Consider the following 18621-nt stretch of genomic DNA (forward strand, 5'->3'; position numbering starts at 1 on the left):
GTGATGGCGCTGTTCTCTGTGAAACACATGGCAAGGCGCAGGGCGGGCTTGCCTCTTGTCACTTGTCGCTTGCCGGCTGGCTGGCTGGCGATTAGCGAGAGTGAGATCCACAGGCAAGCACACTGCGACATGGCGTGTGGGTGTGTGCTCTTGTGCGGCTTAATGTGAGTGAGTGAGTATGTGAGTGTGGTTGTAATCCAGCAAGGTGGACCGTGCAGTGGCTGTGGCTTGTGTGGACAGGTGATGCCGTGGCATGGCGCTACTGTACTCGCGGGTCGCCAGTCTCCGACATTTGATCGCGCCGATTATCCGATCGATCAAGGACCAAGGACCAAGGACCCCGTACCCGAATGAACTGCAGAATGCAGAAAGGATATCTTGGTGTGCTTGCCCAATGCTCCTTATGCCCTGTCCGTTAAAGCCGTCCGCCGTCTGCCGTCCGCCGTCCGCAGCAACTTTGCCAGCGCCGAAAGAAGTTATATAGCTTTTAGCTCACGTGACCCTTGCGTGGCGTGTTCCCGGTGGCGGCGCACATGCCGCCGGCCCCGGTTCCGTTTCCCAACGATGGGGATAGGGCACGGGGCACGGGGCGGCATGCGCTATCGCCGTCTCCAAGTCGATCGGATTGGGTTTGTCATTAGGTTGGTCTGGCACTACTCACCGCGCTCAGCCAAGTGAGTAACGTCCTTGTCACGCGCCATATTCGATATTGGTCTATGCTGCAGATAAATACATCCTCTATCATGGTTCATGGTTCCTGTGTGGACCGTTTTAGTCCTTGGGGCCGATCATGAGCTCGGGGCGGACGACCTTGTCGAAGTCCTCGGCCGAGATGAGGCCAGAGTCGAGGGCAGACTGGCGGAGAGTAATGCCCTTCTTGTGCGCGTTCTTCGCGATCGCGGCAGCGTTGTCGTAGCCCAACGTAGAGTTAAGGCACGTGACCAACTGATCGCGCGTTAGCGTCACGAACACGAACAGAAGACGAAGAGAAACAGCGTCGGCAGGTGTTGGAGCTGTAGGCGAGTGGTGGCAGGTGGTGGACGACCTCGACCCGACCTCCACCCTCACCTCCACCAGGCATGTGCCTCCACACACCTGTCCAATTCACCCCCCGTCCAATCAATTGAAGAACTCACCATAAGCGACTCGTGGAGGAGCTGTTCGATGCGGTCCTTGTTGGCGGTGATGCCGACAACGCAGTTCTTGGTGAACGAGCGCGAACCGTCAGCGAGGAGGCGGATGGAGCGGAGGAGGTTGGCAATCATGACAGGCTTGAACACGTTGAGCTCGAACTGGCCCTGCGTGCCAGCAAGCGAGATGGCGGCGTTGTTGCCAATGACCTGGGCGCAGACCATGGTAAGGGCCTCGCACTGGGTGGGGTTGACCTTGCCAGGCATGATCGACGATCCGGGCTCGTTCTCGGGGAGGTTGAGCTCGCCAAGACCGCAGCGGGGGCCGGAACCGAGGTAGCGGATGTCCTGGGCGATCTTGAAGAGCGACGAGGCAACAACGTTGAGCTGGCCCGAAGCCTCGACGATAGCGTCGTGAGCAGCGAGAGCCTCAAACTTGTTGGGGTTGGTGACGAAGGGGAAGCCGGTGATCTTGGCGATCTCGGAGGCGACGGCGGTGTCAAAGCCCTTGCGGGTGTTGAGACCAGTACCGACGGCAGTGCCGCCCTGGGCGAGCTGGAGGAGGTGCTTGAGCGACGACTCGACGCGCTCGATGCCGCGCTCGACCTGGGTCACGTAGCCCGAGAACTCCTGGCCGAGAGTGAGGGGGGTAGCGTCCTGGAGATGGGTGCGGCCAATCTTGATAATGTCGGCAAACTCGTCGCGCTTGGCGGCAAGAGCGTCACGGAGCTCCTTGAGGGCGGGGACGAGGAGGGTGTTGATCTCAACAACGGCAGCAACGTGCATGGCAGTGGGGAAGGTGTCGTTGGACGACTGCGACATGTTGACGTGGTCGTTGGGGTGGACGGGCGTCTTGGAGCCGCGCTCACCGCCGAGGAGCTCGATGGCACGGTTCGAGATGACCTCGTTGACGTTCATGTTGGACTGGGTGCCCGAGCCGGTCTGGAAGACGACAAGCGGGAACTCGTCAATGAGCTTGCCCGAGATGACGTCGTCGGCAGCCTCCGAGATGGCCTTGGCGACCTTGGGGTCAAGGCCGTAGGTCTCGTTGACGTGGGCGGCAGCCTTCTTGAGGACACCAAACGCCTTGATGAGAGGAGGGGGCATGCGCTCAGTGGGGCCGCCAATGTCAAAGTTCTGGATCGAACGCTGGGTCTGCGCACCCCAGTAGCGCTCAACGGGCACCTGGAGAGGGCCGAAGGTGTCGCGCTCCTCGCGGAACTGCTGGGCCATGATGGACGAGGTGGTGAAGGTGCGGGTCGCGCGGGGAAGGGCGCGAAGCTAGAGGAAAGAGTTAGTACGTGACGCGTTGAGCTGGTCAAGGAGAGGAGATGTAGATGGAGAGCAAGGTGGGAGATGCGGAGATGCGGAGATGCGGAGGAGAGTGGACGATGTTATAAAAAGATGACGGTGGAAGACACGCGCGTGGTGAACGTGATGTCTGGACCGTGTCGATGAAGGTGGAGATGGGTGTTTCTGGTTGATGCATGAACCCCCGGGGTGAGATGAGATGGGGGAGCCTGGGCGGGGAGATGTGTGGGAGCCGTGCTGATCCACTGGTGTGGTAGTGACCCATGACCCCCTGTAGAGGAGACCCCCTCATAGACCCGTGTGAACAAGACACATCGTCCGCTTCCGGTTATACCGAAAGAGCGGGTGGTATGAGCTAGGCGAGCGTGGGAGAGAAGAGCCTTGAGCCTGGCGTCTGGTATGGAAGGGAAAGGAAGGGGTTGGTTAGTTACTCACGCCGGCGGAAGAACGAGACGCGAGCATCGTTTTAGAACGTTCGACTTTTGGTGATGAGTAGAGAAAGAGAAGCGACGAGCAAAACAGAAAGAGCAGCCCTTATTCCTTTATCAGATCAAAGTGGTTGCATGCACTCGTAGGCAGGTCAGGCAAGCCCAAGCAGGTTAGACAGGCTGGTGAGGGCAAAGGGAGTGTGGTTGGGTTATACCCCGACTGTCCGACCCGTATAACCCGTAAACCCCACTCCCCCACCTCCCCAGTTCAATATTTTGAATCTTGGCCGTAAGGCCATAACCCTCTCACCTCTCACCATACTCTGTGTGACCGCACTGACCGCCTCGTCGGTGCTTCTCGGACCTTTATCATCCGCCCGATCTAATCCGATCTCTAGAAAGACACACCCTGCGGAACTCCTACCTCCTGCCCCCCTGCCCGAGCTGCCGGCACCGCCCGTTCCTTGCCGACAAAGCGGGGCGGTAAATCCGGCCCCACCCAAAGGCACTTTAATTGACGTGGATTTCCGTCATCTCTTATCGGGGTTACATGATAATAAGTGGCGACCCACGTGGTCGTGCCTGCTGAGCTGATTGTAATGTCTCGTGACTGCTTGCACCTGAGGCGTTGATCTAGTAAGACTCGCGACTGACCTCTTGCCACCCAACTCGATCACAAACCTTAGTCGTCATCCATCTTCCTCTTCCTCCTCCCCCTCCTCCTCCTCCTCCTCCTTCTTCATCCACCAAGTCTCTTGTTATGGAGTCCGCAAAGTGAGTGAACGCGATTCATACCTGACCCCAGACCGCCAGTACGGCGAACATATGGCCGGCGCACGGCATCGTCCCCGCCACGGAAACTCATGCTCTTCACGCCTCCACCATCATCACCGCGCCTCGCGTCCCAAGAAGAATCCCCGACGCGTCCATACCCAATGTCCTCACCCACACCCGCATCACAAGTGCAGTATTCACCAACCCCAAAGCGCATCCTCGACTCGGACCCAGTCGAGGTCCCGTCCAAGCGTGCACGGCCATTATCGGGTTTCGACTCCAACCTCCCGCCCAAGGAGGAACCGAAACAGGCGACGCTCGCGTCGTTCTTTGGGCCGATCAAGCGCGCGCGTGCTACCCCTTCATCCTCCTCTCCATCCACTCCGCCAACCTCCAAGAGCAAGCTCAAGCTCGGTAGCAAGGACAGGACTAAACTCACCCAACTTCACTTCATGAACGGTGCGCAGCGCTCCTGCACCGAATGCGGCATGTCCTATATGCGAGGAGGGGAAGACGACCGCACACACGCGGCACACCACGCTCGTGTAACCCGCGGCATCCCCTTCCCTAAGAGTCGGGGTGGAGTCAGCGCCGGCGCGATCTCCTGGAGCGGGGGAAGTGCCCGCCTCCTCGTGACTGAAGGGCGATGGGAAGACGTACACTCCACAGTGGATGGCGTCCTCTCCGCCTCGCCCCTCACACCCAAGATGAGGGACGCGTGTAAGCTCGTCTTGGCAATCACGTCTTCTCCACCACCAAACGCAAAGCGTGCCAAGGTTGACGGGCGGGAACGAATCGTTGGCGTCGTCGTCGCGCAGCCCATCAAGACTGCCATGCGAGTCCTCCGCAGCGGCGAGGACGTTGAGGACAAGGTCGACAGCGGTGGCGGTGTTGTGTGCGAGTACGTCTGCTTCGGCGCGTGTAACAAGCTGACACCAGACCCACACCGCTTCCGACGCCACTGGGTATCCACCGCCTGTTCGTTGTTCCAGCTTACCGTGGATGCGGGCTGGCACGCGTGATGCTCGATGCTGCAGCCGCGCATACCGTTTACGGATGCCGGTTCGACCCGACTGCCGGCGATGTCGCGTTTTCCCAGCCGACAGACAGCGGGCGCGCCGTCATGCAGGCGTGGGGCAAGGGCGGCGTTCGCGTGTTCGACGAGGGACAGTTGTAGAAGGGTACATTGAGGGGCAACGGGTATATCGGAGGGCGAGAGCAGCGCAGTTGAATAGGTGTACATTCCTTGACATTGACTCTTTGCATGACTTGTCCATCATCATTTGTATCATCATCATTTGTAACATCATGCATTGTACTGTACGTTGCAATCACATCACTATCGCCAGAGCGGAGGTGGATGGCACGACCAACGTCACGGTGCCTGATCGATTTGCCCCCGCACATTCGGCCCGTTGTGTCGTGCCCAACTGCCAGCTGTCTGGAATGATCCTGATATCCTGAACCCCAGCAAGGCAAGTTGTCTTATCCACTCCTTGCTACTACCCATTACCCTCACACAATGTCGACGTCCCCGCCCACTCACGAACACTACCTCGTCGTTGGAGGATGCGGATTCCTGGGCCGGCACATTGTCGACGCGCTCCTCGGTCGCGGCGAGACCAATGTCGCCGTGTTTGACATTGTGCAGAGGCATTTTGATGAGTGAGTCGCGCGCCTGCTCGATGTGGGCGAGCGTGTCAATCGGGCAAGGATGGCAGGCACGTGTGGGAGAGAGCATGTTTCTACAGAGCTACCGCCACCTCTCAGCGCTGAGAGCTGCCGCCTTCTCCACTCGGTGACATCCAACATGATCGCCGCTTGCTCCTTGGCTTGCATCTCCTCGATTCAATCATTGAATCATTGAATCACAGCTGTACTGCTCCATACAGCTGACACCAGAAACGTCACTTTCTACACCGGCGACATCTCAAAGCTCGAGGACGTTGCGAACGCGATTGCAAAGGCAAGTCTATAACCCCAGTCGCCCTAACCCCAGTCCAGCGCCAAGATTGTGATCCACACCGCCTCGCCGCCCCACGGCCGCGGTCCCGCAGTCTACGAGGCAGTAAACGTAACGGGCACGCAGAACGTCATCGACGCTTGCCGCGCCGCCGGCGTACCGAAACTCGTATACACATCTTCAGCCGGGGTCGTCTACTCGGGCAAGGAAGACCTGATCAACGCCGACGAGCGCCTCCCGTACCCAGCCGTGCCGATGGACGCGTACAACGACACCAAGGCGCGGGCCGAGGAGCTGGTACTGCAGGCCAACTCTGAAGGGCTGCTTACCTGTGCTCTCCGCCCATCCGGTATCTTTGGGCCGGGTGACAGACAGGCCATCAGCGGTTTCCATTCGGTCATTAAGAACGGGCAGACCAAATTCCAGATCGGGAGTAACGAGAACCTCTTTGACTGGACTTATGTCGGGAATGTCGCGCACGCACACCTCCTCGCTGCCGACAAGTTGGCCGACACCTATCCTGTTGCTGGCCTCCACGAGCCCCTCCCCTGGGTTAACTTGTCGCTTCCCAACCACCGCATTCCTACCTCTGAAGCCCACCCCCTCGGTCCCAATACCAGCCCGAGCCAGCACGATCTCCTCCTCGCCCAGCGGTTTGAGAGTAGCGAAGTCGATCCCGCCGACCTCCGCCCTGTTCTCCGGTCCAAGATGGACCAGTTCGCAGCACTCTCGGACCAGGAGGACGATGCCCCGGGTCCCCGCGTGGCTGGACAGGCGTTCTTTATTAATAATTGCGAGCCGGTCGCTTTCTGGGATTGGACGCGGGCGGTTTGGGCCGCACTCGGTCATATCCCGCCCTACACTATCGTTCTCCCCGCGGCTGTTGGTCTCATCCTCGCCACACTGGCTGAGATGTGGGCCAAGATCTCCGGAAAGGAGCCGGGCTTTACCCGTTTCCGCGTTACGTTTGCCACGCAGCAGCGATACTACGATAGCGAGCGGGCGCGCCGCCTCCTCGGATACACGCCGATCGTGGGGATCACCGACGGCCTCGACCGCTGGACTAAGTGGTATGCTGAGGAGCTCAAGGCGACCGAGGGCGTTGAGGCCGAGTCGGCCAAGACCAAGTAGAGGCGGGTGATACATAGTCCGAACTAATATGCAGCGTGTACGTGGGTACGTGAGTACGTGGTACGTTGGACAGGTTGCATTGGTATATCACAGTGGGCGGTACCTGAATGGGGCAAATGTGTTCTATGACGGGCAGTAGCAAGGCTCTTTCAAGAACGGGCAGGTCGTATCACGAACAACACCCTTCTGAGGGTGTGGGTGAACATGACCTTGTACAATAGTCACGGGCAGCGGAGCAGGGGGTGGAAAATGAAGGAATGACTAAAGAAGCCCAAGGGTTATGCGGAACTGTGGCTTGCAGAATCGGTGTGATGCGGAAACTTGGAACGGCAGAAACTGGCTTTCGCCCCCGGAACAAGAAGTCTGATGAGCTCTCCACGGATCTGGTCTGTCATCCCCGGATACAGTGGTTGAGACCTGGGCACGCCCCTGGCGCCCGCTGGTTGAAGAGCTTCAGTGCTTGCGTGTCGGGTCGGGCGCCGGCACATCCTCAACGTCGAAGGCAGATTCAACCCAGCCATCGTCCGCCCACATAACCCCGCCAACCAGCCTGGCAGCCTCCCTGGCGAAATTGAAGTCGTAGAAGAAAGTGCCCGATTCCGCCCAGCGTTTAGACATTTCCTGGGCGGTTGGCCCCCAGGGGAGGTTTGAAAACACCTGGATGGCTGTGGTCCAGCGTGGGGTTGAGCAGAGATGGTGAATATGGAGGGGACACGCACACATGCTGTTGGTGCTAGTTCTCTCACACAGAATGGCACCAAGGCATCCAAGTTGGAATAGCTTGAGGATGGCATGGCGGACAGTGTAGGCATCAAAAGTTTCACCAAGCACGTTGATGTTTCTGAGGTGGTCCTCAAAGTTGTCTTTCAAACGGAGGATGCGTTCGAAAGGCTCGAGTTGGAATTTAAACTCGACATTCTGGACCTGTCTGACGGGACCCAGGGCGCCTCCTTCGATGATTGTAAAGGACCAGCGGCGCTTGGTTTTGCCCCTACGAAAGAGGTAGACGCCTTTCTCTCGACAGAGGTTGTGGATACACTCCAGGTTCGTGCTGGAGAGGACTTTCTGAGGTCAGATGCGAGTCATGCACAACGAAACTAACCCAAAAGCCGAGGATCGTTACCGTCAACGCGCTTTCTGAGAGTGAATCCCTTCTCAAGTTGAGAATATCGTCCTGGCACGTCAGTGGCGTTCTCTCGTCTGCTGTCTCACCCAAAGCGGACCGCCGAGTATGGCGTAAGCAAGCCATGGTTCTGTGAGAATCAGGGCACCCATAAAGGCGCACTCGATGGGAAACGCATTGTTGACCATGATGAGCCACATTCGATCGTGGATGGCACTGTCCTTGTCCACACGAAGGAAAGGATGGCGTTTCGGCTTAAGATCGTCGTACGGCTCCTCGTCAGAAACTGTGGGCAGTGAGTTGACTGATGGGGCCGACTGGACAACCTGAGTGTCGAGCGGGGGTGTGTCGAGCGGGTGTGTGTCGAGCAGGAGTGTGTCGAGCGGGAGTGTGTCGAGCGGGGGTGTGTTGAGCGGCGGTTTGGACGATTTACCCTTCTTGTTCTTCTTCCCCATGACGCGAAGCTTGGGCGGCACCGAGTGACAGGGAACAAAATGGGAGTTTGTCTAAGTGAGGATGAAGGAGATCTGGGCAGACTCTTCGAGGTTTGAAAAGAGAAGAGAGAGAGAGGTGGGAAGTGGGATGTGGTTAGAACAGAGAACTGCAAGTGGTACAGTACAGATACGAGGGCAGGAAGGAAACACAAAAAGAAGAGAGAGAAAGTGAAGAACAACGACAAATGATGTAAGTTGTGCGATTAAGATAGTGCGTGCGAGGGTTGAGTCAACCAAGGCGAGGAAGGCAGCGAGATCCATAGATAGCGTGGGAGTTGGCAGCGAGTGCGAGTGCGAGTGCGAGTGCGAGAAACAAGGATGCCACACTTGAAAAGCGGTTCCCACTTTGGCGCCAAGAGTGGTAGAGTGGCAGAGTGGCAGAGTTGTAGCGTGACTAACAAGCCAAAAAGCTAACATTGTTCAACCCCACGTGCCTAACATTCGTCAATCCGTCGACGAACCGTTGGACAGTCGATGATGTGTGATGTGTGAGTTATACAGCTACAATATGCATATTGCAAAGTGGTCTTGCTCTATTGGGTCTCAAAGGTGTCATCACCCACATGGTCGAGTGCATTGCAATCAGAAGGTAGTGACGTAGAGCAGTTTTGCAGTCTTGTAGAGAGTGATCTATTGCGAGAGCGGAATCAAATAAGTGTAAAGTAAAAGGGAAAGCAGCCTTGAGGCAGAGCCGAGGCCGAACTGCCGCGCACACACAAACCCCCCAACACGCTTTACCCTGACGCGTCAGTCAGTCGCCTCTGTCACTCTGTAAGCCTCTCGGGCTCTCGCACCCTCACCTAGGTACACCAAGTATGATCAAACACACTTGAATATGAACGAGAGACTACGGCCCACAACCCAGTACTAACCCCCTCCCCCCCCCGTCCTTCCTCCCCCGTCCTTCCTCCCCCCCGTCTAGGCCCCACCAACTCGCTTCGTTGTCACTTCGGCATATCAACACGGCCCGCTTCTCTTACCTTCCAACTCGCTTGACTCCACCCCGTACCCCCACTTGCCACTCAATCGACGCTTCAAATCCATTTGAGCCTCAACGACAACGACCACGACCGGCATTGGACACTTCGTTTCACTCCTACAAACCCCCCTTTTTACAACCTTTGGTGCTTTGGCAAACCAACTTGACTTTTGACATTCAACCCAACTACCCTTCCCTTCCCTTCCTTGCCTCAAACCAACCAACTCGCACTCAAAACCACGGCATATCTCGCATTCCACTGTAAACGACTCTCCCACTCCATTGTATCACCACACCACACCTCACCTCGCTCGGCGCAACCCTACAAGGCAACACCGAGATGGACAGCGACCTCATCGCACTCGTCAACAAGCTCCAGGACACGTTCAACGCCATCGGCGGCGACGCAGTTGACCTGCCGCAGATCGTCGTCGTTGGCTCCCAGTCGTCGGGCAAGTCGTCCGTCCTCGAGACTATTGTCGGACGCGACTTTCTTCCTCGCGGCTCGGGCATCGTGACCCGCCGCCCACTCGTCCTCCAACTCATTCACACCTCTGGCCTTGGCGGAGCCACTCAGGCGAGCACGTCGCAAGGTGGCCGCAGCTCGCCAGACCGCAACACGCTCGACGACGGGTACCTTCCAGACCTCGGCGGCGGCAAGTCTGGCTCAGGCCGCTCGATGGGCGGCGACACTGGCATCGACTATGCCGAATTCCTCCACCTCAACCGCCGTTTCACCGACTTTGACGAGGTCCGTCGGGAGATTGAGGCCGAGACCTTCCGCGTTGCTGGCCAGAACAAGGTGAGTCCGCATACGTGTGCTCGTGGCGCCGATGAGCTCTACTGACGACCTCCGCAGGGCGTCTCAAAGCTGCCCATCAACCTCAAAATCTACGGACCAGGTGTACTCAACCTCACCCTTGTCGACCTTCCTGGTCTCACCAAGGTGCCCGTTGGCGACCAGCCTAGCGACATTGAGCGCCAGATCAAGAACCTCGTGCTCGACTACATCACCAACCCCAATGCGTGCGTTGCAGTGTGCTTGTGACAAACTAACACCAGGGTCATCCTCGCTGTTTCCCCGGCCAACGTCGACCTGGCCAACTCTGACGCTCTCAAGCTGGCGCGCACGGTCGACCCCCGTGGCCTTCGCACGCTCGGTGTGCTCACAAAGCTCGACCTCATGGACGCCGGGACCAACGCCCTCGACGTTCTCACCGGGCGGACATACCCGCTCAAGCTCGGGTTTATTGGTGTCGTGAACCGCTCGCAACAAGACATCAACCTCGACCTGCCGATGGAGGACGCGCGCCGCAAGGAAGAAGAGTTCTTCACGCAGCACCCTGTGTACCGCAACATTTCTCACCGCTGCGGCACGCGCTTCCTGGCCAAGACTCTCAACTCTGTGCGCACCTTGTTTGAGCTCCACTGACCCCAGGTGCTCATGAACCACATCCGGGAAAAGCTCCCAGACATGAAGGCGCGTCTCAACACGTTGATGGGTCAGACGCAGCAGGAGCTCAACTCGTTTGGCGATGCAACCTTCCTCGGCGAGCAACACCGCGGCTCGCTTATCCTCAAGCTCATGACCGAGTTTGCCCGAGACTTTGTCTCGTCCATCGAGGGTACGAGCCTTGACATCTCGACCAAGGAGCTGTGTGGCGGCGCGCGCATCTACTACATCTTCAACGATGTGTTTGGTCACGCTCTGCAGTCGATCGACCCCACTCAGAACCTCACCGTTACCGACATCCGCACCGCGATCCGCAACTCGACCGGCCCCAGGCCCTCGATGTTTGTTCCAGAAGTGGCGTTCGACCTCCTGGTCAAGCCGCAGATCAGGCTGCTCGAGTCACCGAGCTTGCGTTGTGTCGAGCTCGTCTACGAGGAACTGATGAAGATTTGCCACAACTCGACCAGCCCCGAGCTCCAGCGGTTCCCCGGCCTCCACGCCCAGCTCGTAGAGGTCGTGTCGGAGCTCCTCCGCGAGCGTCTTGGGCCCACGTCCGACTACGTCTCGAGCTTGATCCAAATCCAGGCAGCATACATCAACACGAACCACCCCGATTTCCAGGCTGGCACTGCTGCCATTGCGCGTGCTGGCGCCCAGATCTCGCTCCCGCCACCCAGGCCGCTCATCTCGCCTGACGAGTCGGTTCTCGAGGGCGACGAGTCTTCGTCCGACTCGGACGCTCCTCTCCCTGTCAATGGTAGCACTAAGGGCCACCATCACGGCAAGGGCTCGACCATTTCTGTGCCCGAGGCTCGCAACTCTGGCTCCAAGATCCTCGACGCGGCCAAGTCAGGACACTTCAGAGCCTCTTCGCACTCTGGTCCCCGGTCACCGCACCCAGGGTCGACACAAGCGGGTCTCGGTAGCTCGCCAAACCACAACGCCAACAATGCCAAGGAGACGTTCCTCAACTACTTCTTCGGCGGGCCAAACGGGCCAAACGGGATGGGCCCAGGGCCATCTGGCGCTGGCCACCACCGCCGTGGCGGTCCCGAACCCCGCACAGCAGCGACGTCGACGCATGACATCCTGCCGGATCTCGGTACGCGTAGAACTGGCGGTGCTCCCGGCAGCCTGGACCAGACGAACGCGGCCTTTGACATGAAGAGCCTAAGCAAACACATCGACCCGTCGGAGCAGCCCGTCCATCTGACGCCGAAGGAGGAGATGGAGGCGAACCTCATCCGCTCCCTCATTGCCAACTACTTCAGCATTGTGCGACAGACGATCCAGGACCTGACCCCTAAGGCGATCATGCACCTGCTCGTGAGTCTCCATTTCTGGACACCATTAACCGCAGGTCAACTTCTCGAGGGATGCGATCCAGCAGCGCTTGGTCACGCAGCTTTACAAGCCAGAGCTGTTCGGTGAGCTGTTGCACGAGGACGAGGCGCTCGTGGCGGAGCGGACGCGCGTCAAGTCCCTGTTGGACGCGTACAAGGAGGCGTTCCGTGTGCTGTCCGAAGTGTCCCTCAAGAGCTCGTAGATGGCGATCTTGTTGATGCATACCGCGATGTTGTGCTGCTGCTATACATGTTACAGTCTTCTGCTCCAGTTATGCATTCCTTGTGCTAGCGTTGGGTTGAGCAGCGAGACGGGGTTACGAGATGACCACAGAGTTTGAAAATGTTGGTGTGGTTAGGGTGCAGAGATTGACGAGATGGCGATAGAAGCGTGCCTGGCATGCGGGTGTGATCGGTGCAACCGAAATGTTGTGGCTCATGTTCTCTGGTAACTCACCACTTCTCCGATCTCCAAAATGATCCCTCTGCTCGCGCGCTCAGCATGCGCGCGCACCGGGCTGGGAGTCGGCGCAAGTGTCCGGCGCATTGCACCCCTCGCGCGTCTCTCCACACAAACCGCAAAACGCGCCGTTCCCAAGACCTCCTTCCTTGCTCCTGCGCACACCGTTCCCCGCCGCTCCCTCGCCGACACGCCGGCTTCCTCTTCCATCGCTTCCGCATCATCTTCCCAAGCGGCGGCAACTGCTCCATCTGTCCCCGCCACCCCACCTACCGCCTTTGACCGCTTCATTCCGACCTGGGCAGCCGGCATCAAGCCCTACCTCTACCTCCTGCGATGGGACAAGCCGATCGGCGCCCTCCTCCTCTACTGGCCTGGCGCATGGGCGATCACCATGGCCTCGACAGCGACCCACGCACCGCTGTGGGTTCCGCTGTGGTACCTGGCCGTCTTCGGTGTTGGCGCGATGGTGATGCGCGGTGCAGGCTGCATCATCAACGACATGTGGGATGCCAAGATGGACGCAAAGGTAGAGCGCACGGCAACACGTCCCCTCGCCGCGGGAACAGTCACGCATAAGGCCGCAACCATTTTCCTCGGATCGCAGCTTCTCCTCGGACTCGGCGTCCTCACCCAGCTCAACATGTATTCGATCGTCCTTGGGGCGGCCAGTCTGCCCCTCATCTTCATTTATCCCTTCATGAAGCGGATCACGTACTATCCCCAGATTGTGCTTGGACTATGTTTCGAATGGGGCGCCCTTCTGGGATGGAGTGCTGTCGCGGGGAGCGTCGACTGGAGCGTTGCTGCGCCGCTGTACGCCGGTTGCGTGGTGTATTGCGTGGCTTACGACACTATTTATGCGCACCAGGTGAGTCTAGCAAGAATGCGCTGACAACAGGATAAGCGCGACGACGTGACTGCCGGCGTCAAGTCGACTGCGCTGGCTTGGGGCGACAAGTCCAAGCCCATTATCAGCACGCTGTACACGGGCTTCATTGGCGCTCTCGCGTACGCCGGGTACGCGATGGGTGCCGGGCCGCTGTACTACGCCATCTCGTGTGTGGGCGGCGCGGCTCACCTCGCGTGGCAGGTGATCACTGTCGACCTCGACAGCCGGGCCGACTGCTGGAACAAGTTTACGTCCAACGGCTATGTGACCGGCCCTCTAATCTGGGCAGGCATGTTTGCCGACTACCTCTCACAGGTGAGGTGCAATCTCGATAGCGCTAACACCAGGTCATCTTCTAGATATGCATTGGGACTATAGATTACCATGGCGATCCTGAGGTCAGCTCGTTCGAGTTGGACTCACCCCCGAGGAAACGGTCGGCCGCGGCCATCTGGTCGTCCCACGACGTCTTGAACGCAGCGATGCCGAGGAGGAGACCGGCGCCGAAAACTGTATGAGCTCGCCAGTGCGGCCTAGCAACACTTACAGAGGATGGAGATGAGGAGCCAAAACGTGCCTGCGTCAGTGCGCCCACACCAAACTCACCCCAGACATAAGAGTTGCCGAAGTGCACGACCTTTGCGAACTGACTCGCATCACTTGCCGCAATCTTGCGCTTAAGTGTATCGTCGATAATGTCCCACTGGGTCAGCTCGTCCGATCCGAACGCACGATGCAGTACAGGCACGACATGACGCCAATAAAGAGCACGAGGAAGCGGAGTCCGACGGAATGGTATACGACCCAAGCGACGGCGATCAGAATGCCAGTGAAGAGGAACGTGGCATACGCGACCCAGCTCCGTCGCGCCCACCAGAGGGTGATAAGAAGCAGAGGCGCAAGAACGAGGCACGCGACCTTGGAAGCGTTGATGTCGAAGCCCTTGAATCAGTGACTCCAGATACGACTTACGCAGGCGATGAGGGCTGCCCCGAACGCCGACGAGCCTAGGTATCCAGCTGGGAGGGTGATCTGCTTCAGCTATGAAGGGGAGCTTGAAAATGTAGACGCGGCTCACCAGTTGTATACCACCACGCATGCGGGTACATCCCCCCTCGTTTGGGTCGAGCTAGGTTAGCAAAGTTTGGAGAGACGTACTTGGATGCTCTCGATTCGGGCGCATGTTAGCACCCCAGCGAGGGCATGGCTCATCTCGTGCAACCCGACGGTCTGATTAGCTTTGAATGTAGGAGATCGAAGGCGTACAAGGAGCTTGAAGGGGTAGATGAGTTCGCAGAGGACCGGGACGTGCCACTGGTGTCAGTTGGGATGGGAGGGGACGGACCACTGTCGTCAGCTCATCTGATAAGGAGAGGGCCCAAGCACGTACATATCCCAATGACGAGGATATAGCACCCGGCGACGATGAGGGTGACCCGCTGTGTCGGGTTCGGAGTCCAGTGTTCTGGCGAGCTCCAGTTTGCGCGGGCGAACAGGCCACCCTCGTTAAAGCTGATTGGTGCCATGTCGATGAGAAGAGATGAAGGAGATGAAAGGATGAGAGTTGGTGGCGTTGTTTACATTGTGCCTGCCTGCTAATCTCGTGGCCGCACAGACCCTCCGCAGGCCGCAGCCCGCAGCAAAGGCAATGCATCCACACTCGAGATCGCAACCACTGGCGCCCAGCACAACTCAGTTGACTCATAACTCGTGTCGAGCGGCGATGCATGCAACAGTTGGCCAGTTGACTGCTTGAAGACTCGATTTCCATCTGTCACGTGATTGTTGTTTGTCTCCTATCGGCCCCGTCGCCGACGACAGACATCTGAGACAGGGGCGCGGGCGGGTTCCCGTCTTGGGCTGCTCTAGACTCTCTAGACCGACTAGGCCATGAGATGAGACGTCGACCTCGGCAGCTTGAACTTGAAAGTTGCAAACTAAACCAAAGTCAAGTGGAGTACTAGACCTCATTTCGGTCGGTATGAGTGCCTGTACCCAAGTTGACGCGACTGTTTTTGAGAATTATTACCTATGACCCATGACTAACCCACTTTGATGCACTGTGACTCCTCTGACGCATCCCGCCAAAGCCCCTGGCCCAGAAATGCGGAACCAGCCCTCCTTCCCTGTGTCGCCCTGTATCCCTCTAACCCGAAACTCTGAGACGCGGAATCCTCCCACACCATGTCGTAATAAAGAGGAGATTGCATTGGCTATAGGAGTATGGAGAAATGGCGTCCAGAGTCGTCGGAGACGGTGCGAGAGAATATCTCGGGCTCGGTGGGCGACTTGGTTTACGCCTCGGGGTCGACCTCGGTCGTGGTGGGGAGGTCGTACCAGTCCTGCGCCTCGCAGACGTTGCAGCCGCCGTGGCAAGCCGACGGCCAGTTGGGGTAGTTGCCCTTGGCGACCTCCCAGGCGGGCCAGCGGACCTTGCGGCCGTCGGGAGTGAAGCACTTGCACTTGCCGAGGAAGCACGATTGGCCGAGGGTGAAGAGGCCAGTGTCCTTGTAGCAGAAGGAGGCGCAGAAGGCGCGGCAGTTGGCTCCCTTGAGCTTGCACGATAGGAAGCGCTTGTCGTGCGAGACCTCGGCGGCCTCGGCCTCAGGGGCGGGGGCAGCGAGGGCGGGGACGGCGAAGGCAGCGATAGCGAGGGTAGCGAAGAGCTTCATTGTGAGGTGAGATTGATGGATGAAAGATTGGAGGAGGAAGGATGGGGATTATATAGCCCAGAGCCAGAGAGAATACGGCTGCAGCGCGGATCGATACAACCCCAAGTTGAGACGGGCCCGAACAGGAAAATAGGTAGACCCCACACATGGTGGCCATCACCACTCCGTACAGGTACGCGTCCCATGCCGATAACTAGATAACCCGGCGTTTCAAGCTAGATAGTTTACCATATCCCATGCCAACACGTGTGTTGCCTGCCCAGGAAGGAAGGAGACGGGACCTCCCGTCCCGAGTTCCGTTACCCATGCATCTCTTGGCCCAACCACAACCTACCCAGCTAGTCTTGGCACCGATACTTGGAACAAGGTTAACTTGTACCGGGGGTGGCGGGACCGTGCCGCGCTGGTTTCATGCCGATCAGTACATGAGCTGGGTGTGGCATGCAGGCAGACCGAGCAATGTCTTGGATCGGAGCCTAGGATTACGGCTTGCTGTGACATTACGACACTTCCTACTTCAGGTTACTGGTGTTACATTCACGTTAACTGGATCGCCAAGCACCCGTGCTGAAAGGCCAGTAAGAGTAAGGCGACGCGGCCCTGGAGTATAAGCACCACGCTAAATGTTCAGCGACCAAGTCGGGCGGGAGTGTTTCGGATATCCGTGGAGAGCAATCGTCCGCCCAGATAGCCCGTCACTGTGGTTGCATCGGAGAAACGCGATGCTCGCCGGACAGTCTGCCGTCTATAAGTATTAATTCATCTCTGTAGCCGATGTACCAGGTCCGGATCTTGGGTTGGGTCAGAACCCAGACCAGTCTGCTCCTGGTGGCCGCCGAGGATTGTTTGGTACTTTGTCGGTACACTTGAAAGTACGTCTGGGTGGTGATACCGCACTCTGCGATAATTGTTTGTCGTCGCTGGATTGAGGAGGTCAGTTCACCATCCATGAAGGAAAGTATCTTGCACAAGAGGGGAGCACCAGCTCTGTCTGACCGGTTACAACTGTAGTTTAAGCACGGAGAAATGCTCGGAACAGCACTTTCATTACAAGTCGAACATATTACCATTGATTAAAGGGAGGTTCAAATAAGAGCCACGTGCCAAACACAAAGTGACCTACCTACCTCTCGACGTCAATGTCAATCAACCTCCCACAACGGCCACAACTCAACAACTGATACCCCTTTTCTGCAGAGCATCGCGTCATGGTAAGTACAGCTAGAATGATGAAACCCAAAGCTGACACGCAGCTCATCTTCTCGTGAGTCTTCCCCACGGCTCGGTGCGAGTGTCCTGCGGTGTTGTTCAAGAGCGTCTGCGCCCTCATCTCGCCCTCATCTTAATCCGGAAAGCTGGCTGGCCACCAGTCTAAGCTTGACAGAATGGACGGGGAGGTATGAGGATACTAGAGGTAACAGGTGACGAGGAACGGAGTGCACCGAGGATGGAGGATAGCGCATGTGCGCATGCCTTCTACGTTCGTCGCTGGTCCACCTTCCTCCGCTTCACCTGGCTTCCTCTTCTCCCTCTCATCTTGGACTGCGTCCCACGTTTACCAGCGGCAGATACACTGGCACCCAAGGTGCCGTACGTTCGCTGAGCTGACACCAGCCTCTTCAAGACCCTCACCGACCAGGTGATCGAGGTCGAGCTCAAGAACGACCTGTGTATCTCGGGCACGCTCAAGTCGGTCGACCAGTGAGTGTGCTGATGTCTGCACCCGGAGGCGCTGTGTGGAAGAAGGCAGTCGAGAAAGGTTGCCGAGGATGGTCCAGCGCATGTCACCCGCTACCCCAACTGCGAGTTGCACATCGTGCAGCTTGGCTGGGGGCGGGATCATTGGTGCTGCTCACGCTAAGCATGATGTGTGATGGGCTGGTTGGACGGTGGCTGCTGAGCTACTGGGCTGCCCTTGCAATAGCTGCCCTTACCGCCATGCGCGGTGGACGTGGGCGTCGTCTTTTGAGACCCATCCGTCGTTCGCTGCATCCCCACCGCCCCTCCTCTTTCGCGCCATCCTCTCATCGCCACGTTCCCGCTAACTCCAGGTTCCTTAACATCCGGCTGGACGGCATCCAGGTCAAGGACCCCGCGCAGTTCCCGCATATGGTGAGTTGAGCACACGCCGACGCCGAGGTGTTACCAGCGCACAGCGGACGGTAGCTCTCACGTGGGTGTTCTAGCTGCTGACCACAGATGGCCGTGAAGAACCTGTTCATCCGTGGCTCAGTTGTGCGCTACGTCCGCCTGCCGGCACGGGATGTCGACACCACTCTGTTGGAGGACGGGACGCGTCGGGGTGAGTCTGCGCGGGGAGACAACCGCTTCTCTGTTCAGCTCCCACATCACGACGTCCAGCTGACAATACTAGAGGCCAAGAACGCGTCCAAGTAGATGTGTGCGGTTAAGGACGCGCACAACTGTGCTTGGCGTCATGCCGCGTCCGCTTGTGGCTGGATGTCGCG

At 58.2% G+C, this 18621-nt stretch overlaps 8 protein-coding genes across 8 annotated transcripts; 5 read left to right on the forward strand and 3 right to left on the reverse strand.

The window, feature by feature from the left end:
• Positions 1-771: 771 nt before the first annotated feature.
• FUM1 (uncharacterized protein) lies at positions 772-2903 on the reverse strand (the record flags this gene model as incomplete). The annotated part of the gene is made up of 3 exons (XM_060599109.1): positions 772-945; positions 1137-2411; positions 2877-2903. 3 exons carry the CDS (start codon positions 2901-2903, stop codon positions 772-774), a joined length of 1476 nt encoding a protein of 491 aa, XP_060455836.1.
• A 726-nt stretch (positions 2904-3629) lies between these two features.
• Positions 3630-4820, forward strand: CcaverHIS019_0306420 (uncharacterized protein; the record flags this gene model as incomplete). The annotated part of the gene is made up of 3 exons (XM_060599110.1): positions 3630-3643; positions 3675-4544; positions 4583-4820. The coding sequence occupies 3 exons, from the start codon at positions 3630-3632 to the stop codon at positions 4818-4820; spliced, it is 1122 nt and encodes a 373-aa protein (XP_060455837.1).
• A 345-nt stretch (positions 4821-5165) lies between these two features.
• Positions 5166-6737, forward strand: ERG26 (uncharacterized protein; the record flags this gene model as incomplete). Its single annotated transcript, XM_060599112.1, has 3 exons — positions 5166-5308; positions 5546-5588; positions 5643-6737. 3 exons carry the CDS (start codon positions 5166-5168, stop codon positions 6735-6737), a joined length of 1281 nt encoding a protein of 426 aa, XP_060455838.1.
• A 2936-nt stretch (positions 6738-9673) lies between these two features.
• Positions 9674-12332, forward strand: DNM1 (uncharacterized protein; the record flags this gene model as incomplete). Its single annotated transcript, XM_060599113.1, has 5 exons — positions 9674-10135; positions 10193-10359; positions 10396-10738; positions 10772-12112; positions 12147-12332. The coding sequence occupies 5 exons, from the start codon at positions 9674-9676 to the stop codon at positions 12330-12332; spliced, it is 2499 nt and encodes an 832-aa protein (XP_060455839.1).
• A 273-nt stretch (positions 12333-12605) lies between these two features.
• COQ2 (uncharacterized protein) lies at positions 12606-13840 on the forward strand (the record flags this gene model as incomplete). Its single annotated transcript, XM_060599114.1, has 3 exons — positions 12606-13460; positions 13491-13796; positions 13829-13840. 3 exons carry the CDS (start codon positions 12606-12608, stop codon positions 13838-13840), a joined length of 1173 nt encoding a protein of 390 aa, XP_060455840.1.
• A 20-nt stretch (positions 13841-13860) lies between these two features.
• On the reverse strand, positions 13861-15007 carry CcaverHIS019_0306460 (uncharacterized protein; the record flags this gene model as incomplete). Its single annotated transcript, XM_060599115.1, has 10 exons — positions 13861-13874; positions 13905-13991; positions 14029-14058; positions 14088-14184; positions 14214-14423; positions 14454-14513; positions 14560-14610; positions 14640-14711; positions 14797-14828; positions 14872-15007. The coding sequence occupies 10 exons, from the start codon at positions 15005-15007 to the stop codon at positions 13861-13863; spliced, it is 789 nt and encodes a 262-aa protein (XP_060455841.1).
• Positions 15008-15775: 768 nt separating this feature from the next.
• Positions 15776-16153, reverse strand: CcaverHIS019_0306470 (uncharacterized protein; the record flags this gene model as incomplete). The annotated part of the gene is made up of 1 exon (XM_060599116.1): positions 15776-16153. One exon carries the CDS (start codon positions 16151-16153, stop codon positions 15776-15778), a length of 378 nt encoding a protein of 125 aa, XP_060455842.1.
• A 1208-nt stretch (positions 16154-17361) lies between these two features.
• LSM2 (uncharacterized protein) lies at positions 17362-18550 on the forward strand (the record flags this gene model as incomplete). The annotated part of the gene is made up of 6 exons (XM_060599117.1): positions 17362-17364; positions 17407-17417; positions 17768-17854; positions 18205-18265; positions 18353-18455; positions 18528-18550. 6 exons carry the CDS (start codon positions 17362-17364, stop codon positions 18548-18550), a joined length of 288 nt encoding a protein of 95 aa, XP_060455843.1.
• Positions 18551-18621: the final 71 nt, after the last annotated feature.

This window comes from Cutaneotrichosporon cavernicola (genome assembly GCF_030864355.1).
Source record: "Cutaneotrichosporon cavernicola HIS019 DNA, chromosome: 3".
Lineage (NCBI taxonomy): Eukaryota > Fungi > Basidiomycota > Tremellomycetes > Trichosporonales > Trichosporonaceae > Cutaneotrichosporon > Cutaneotrichosporon cavernicola.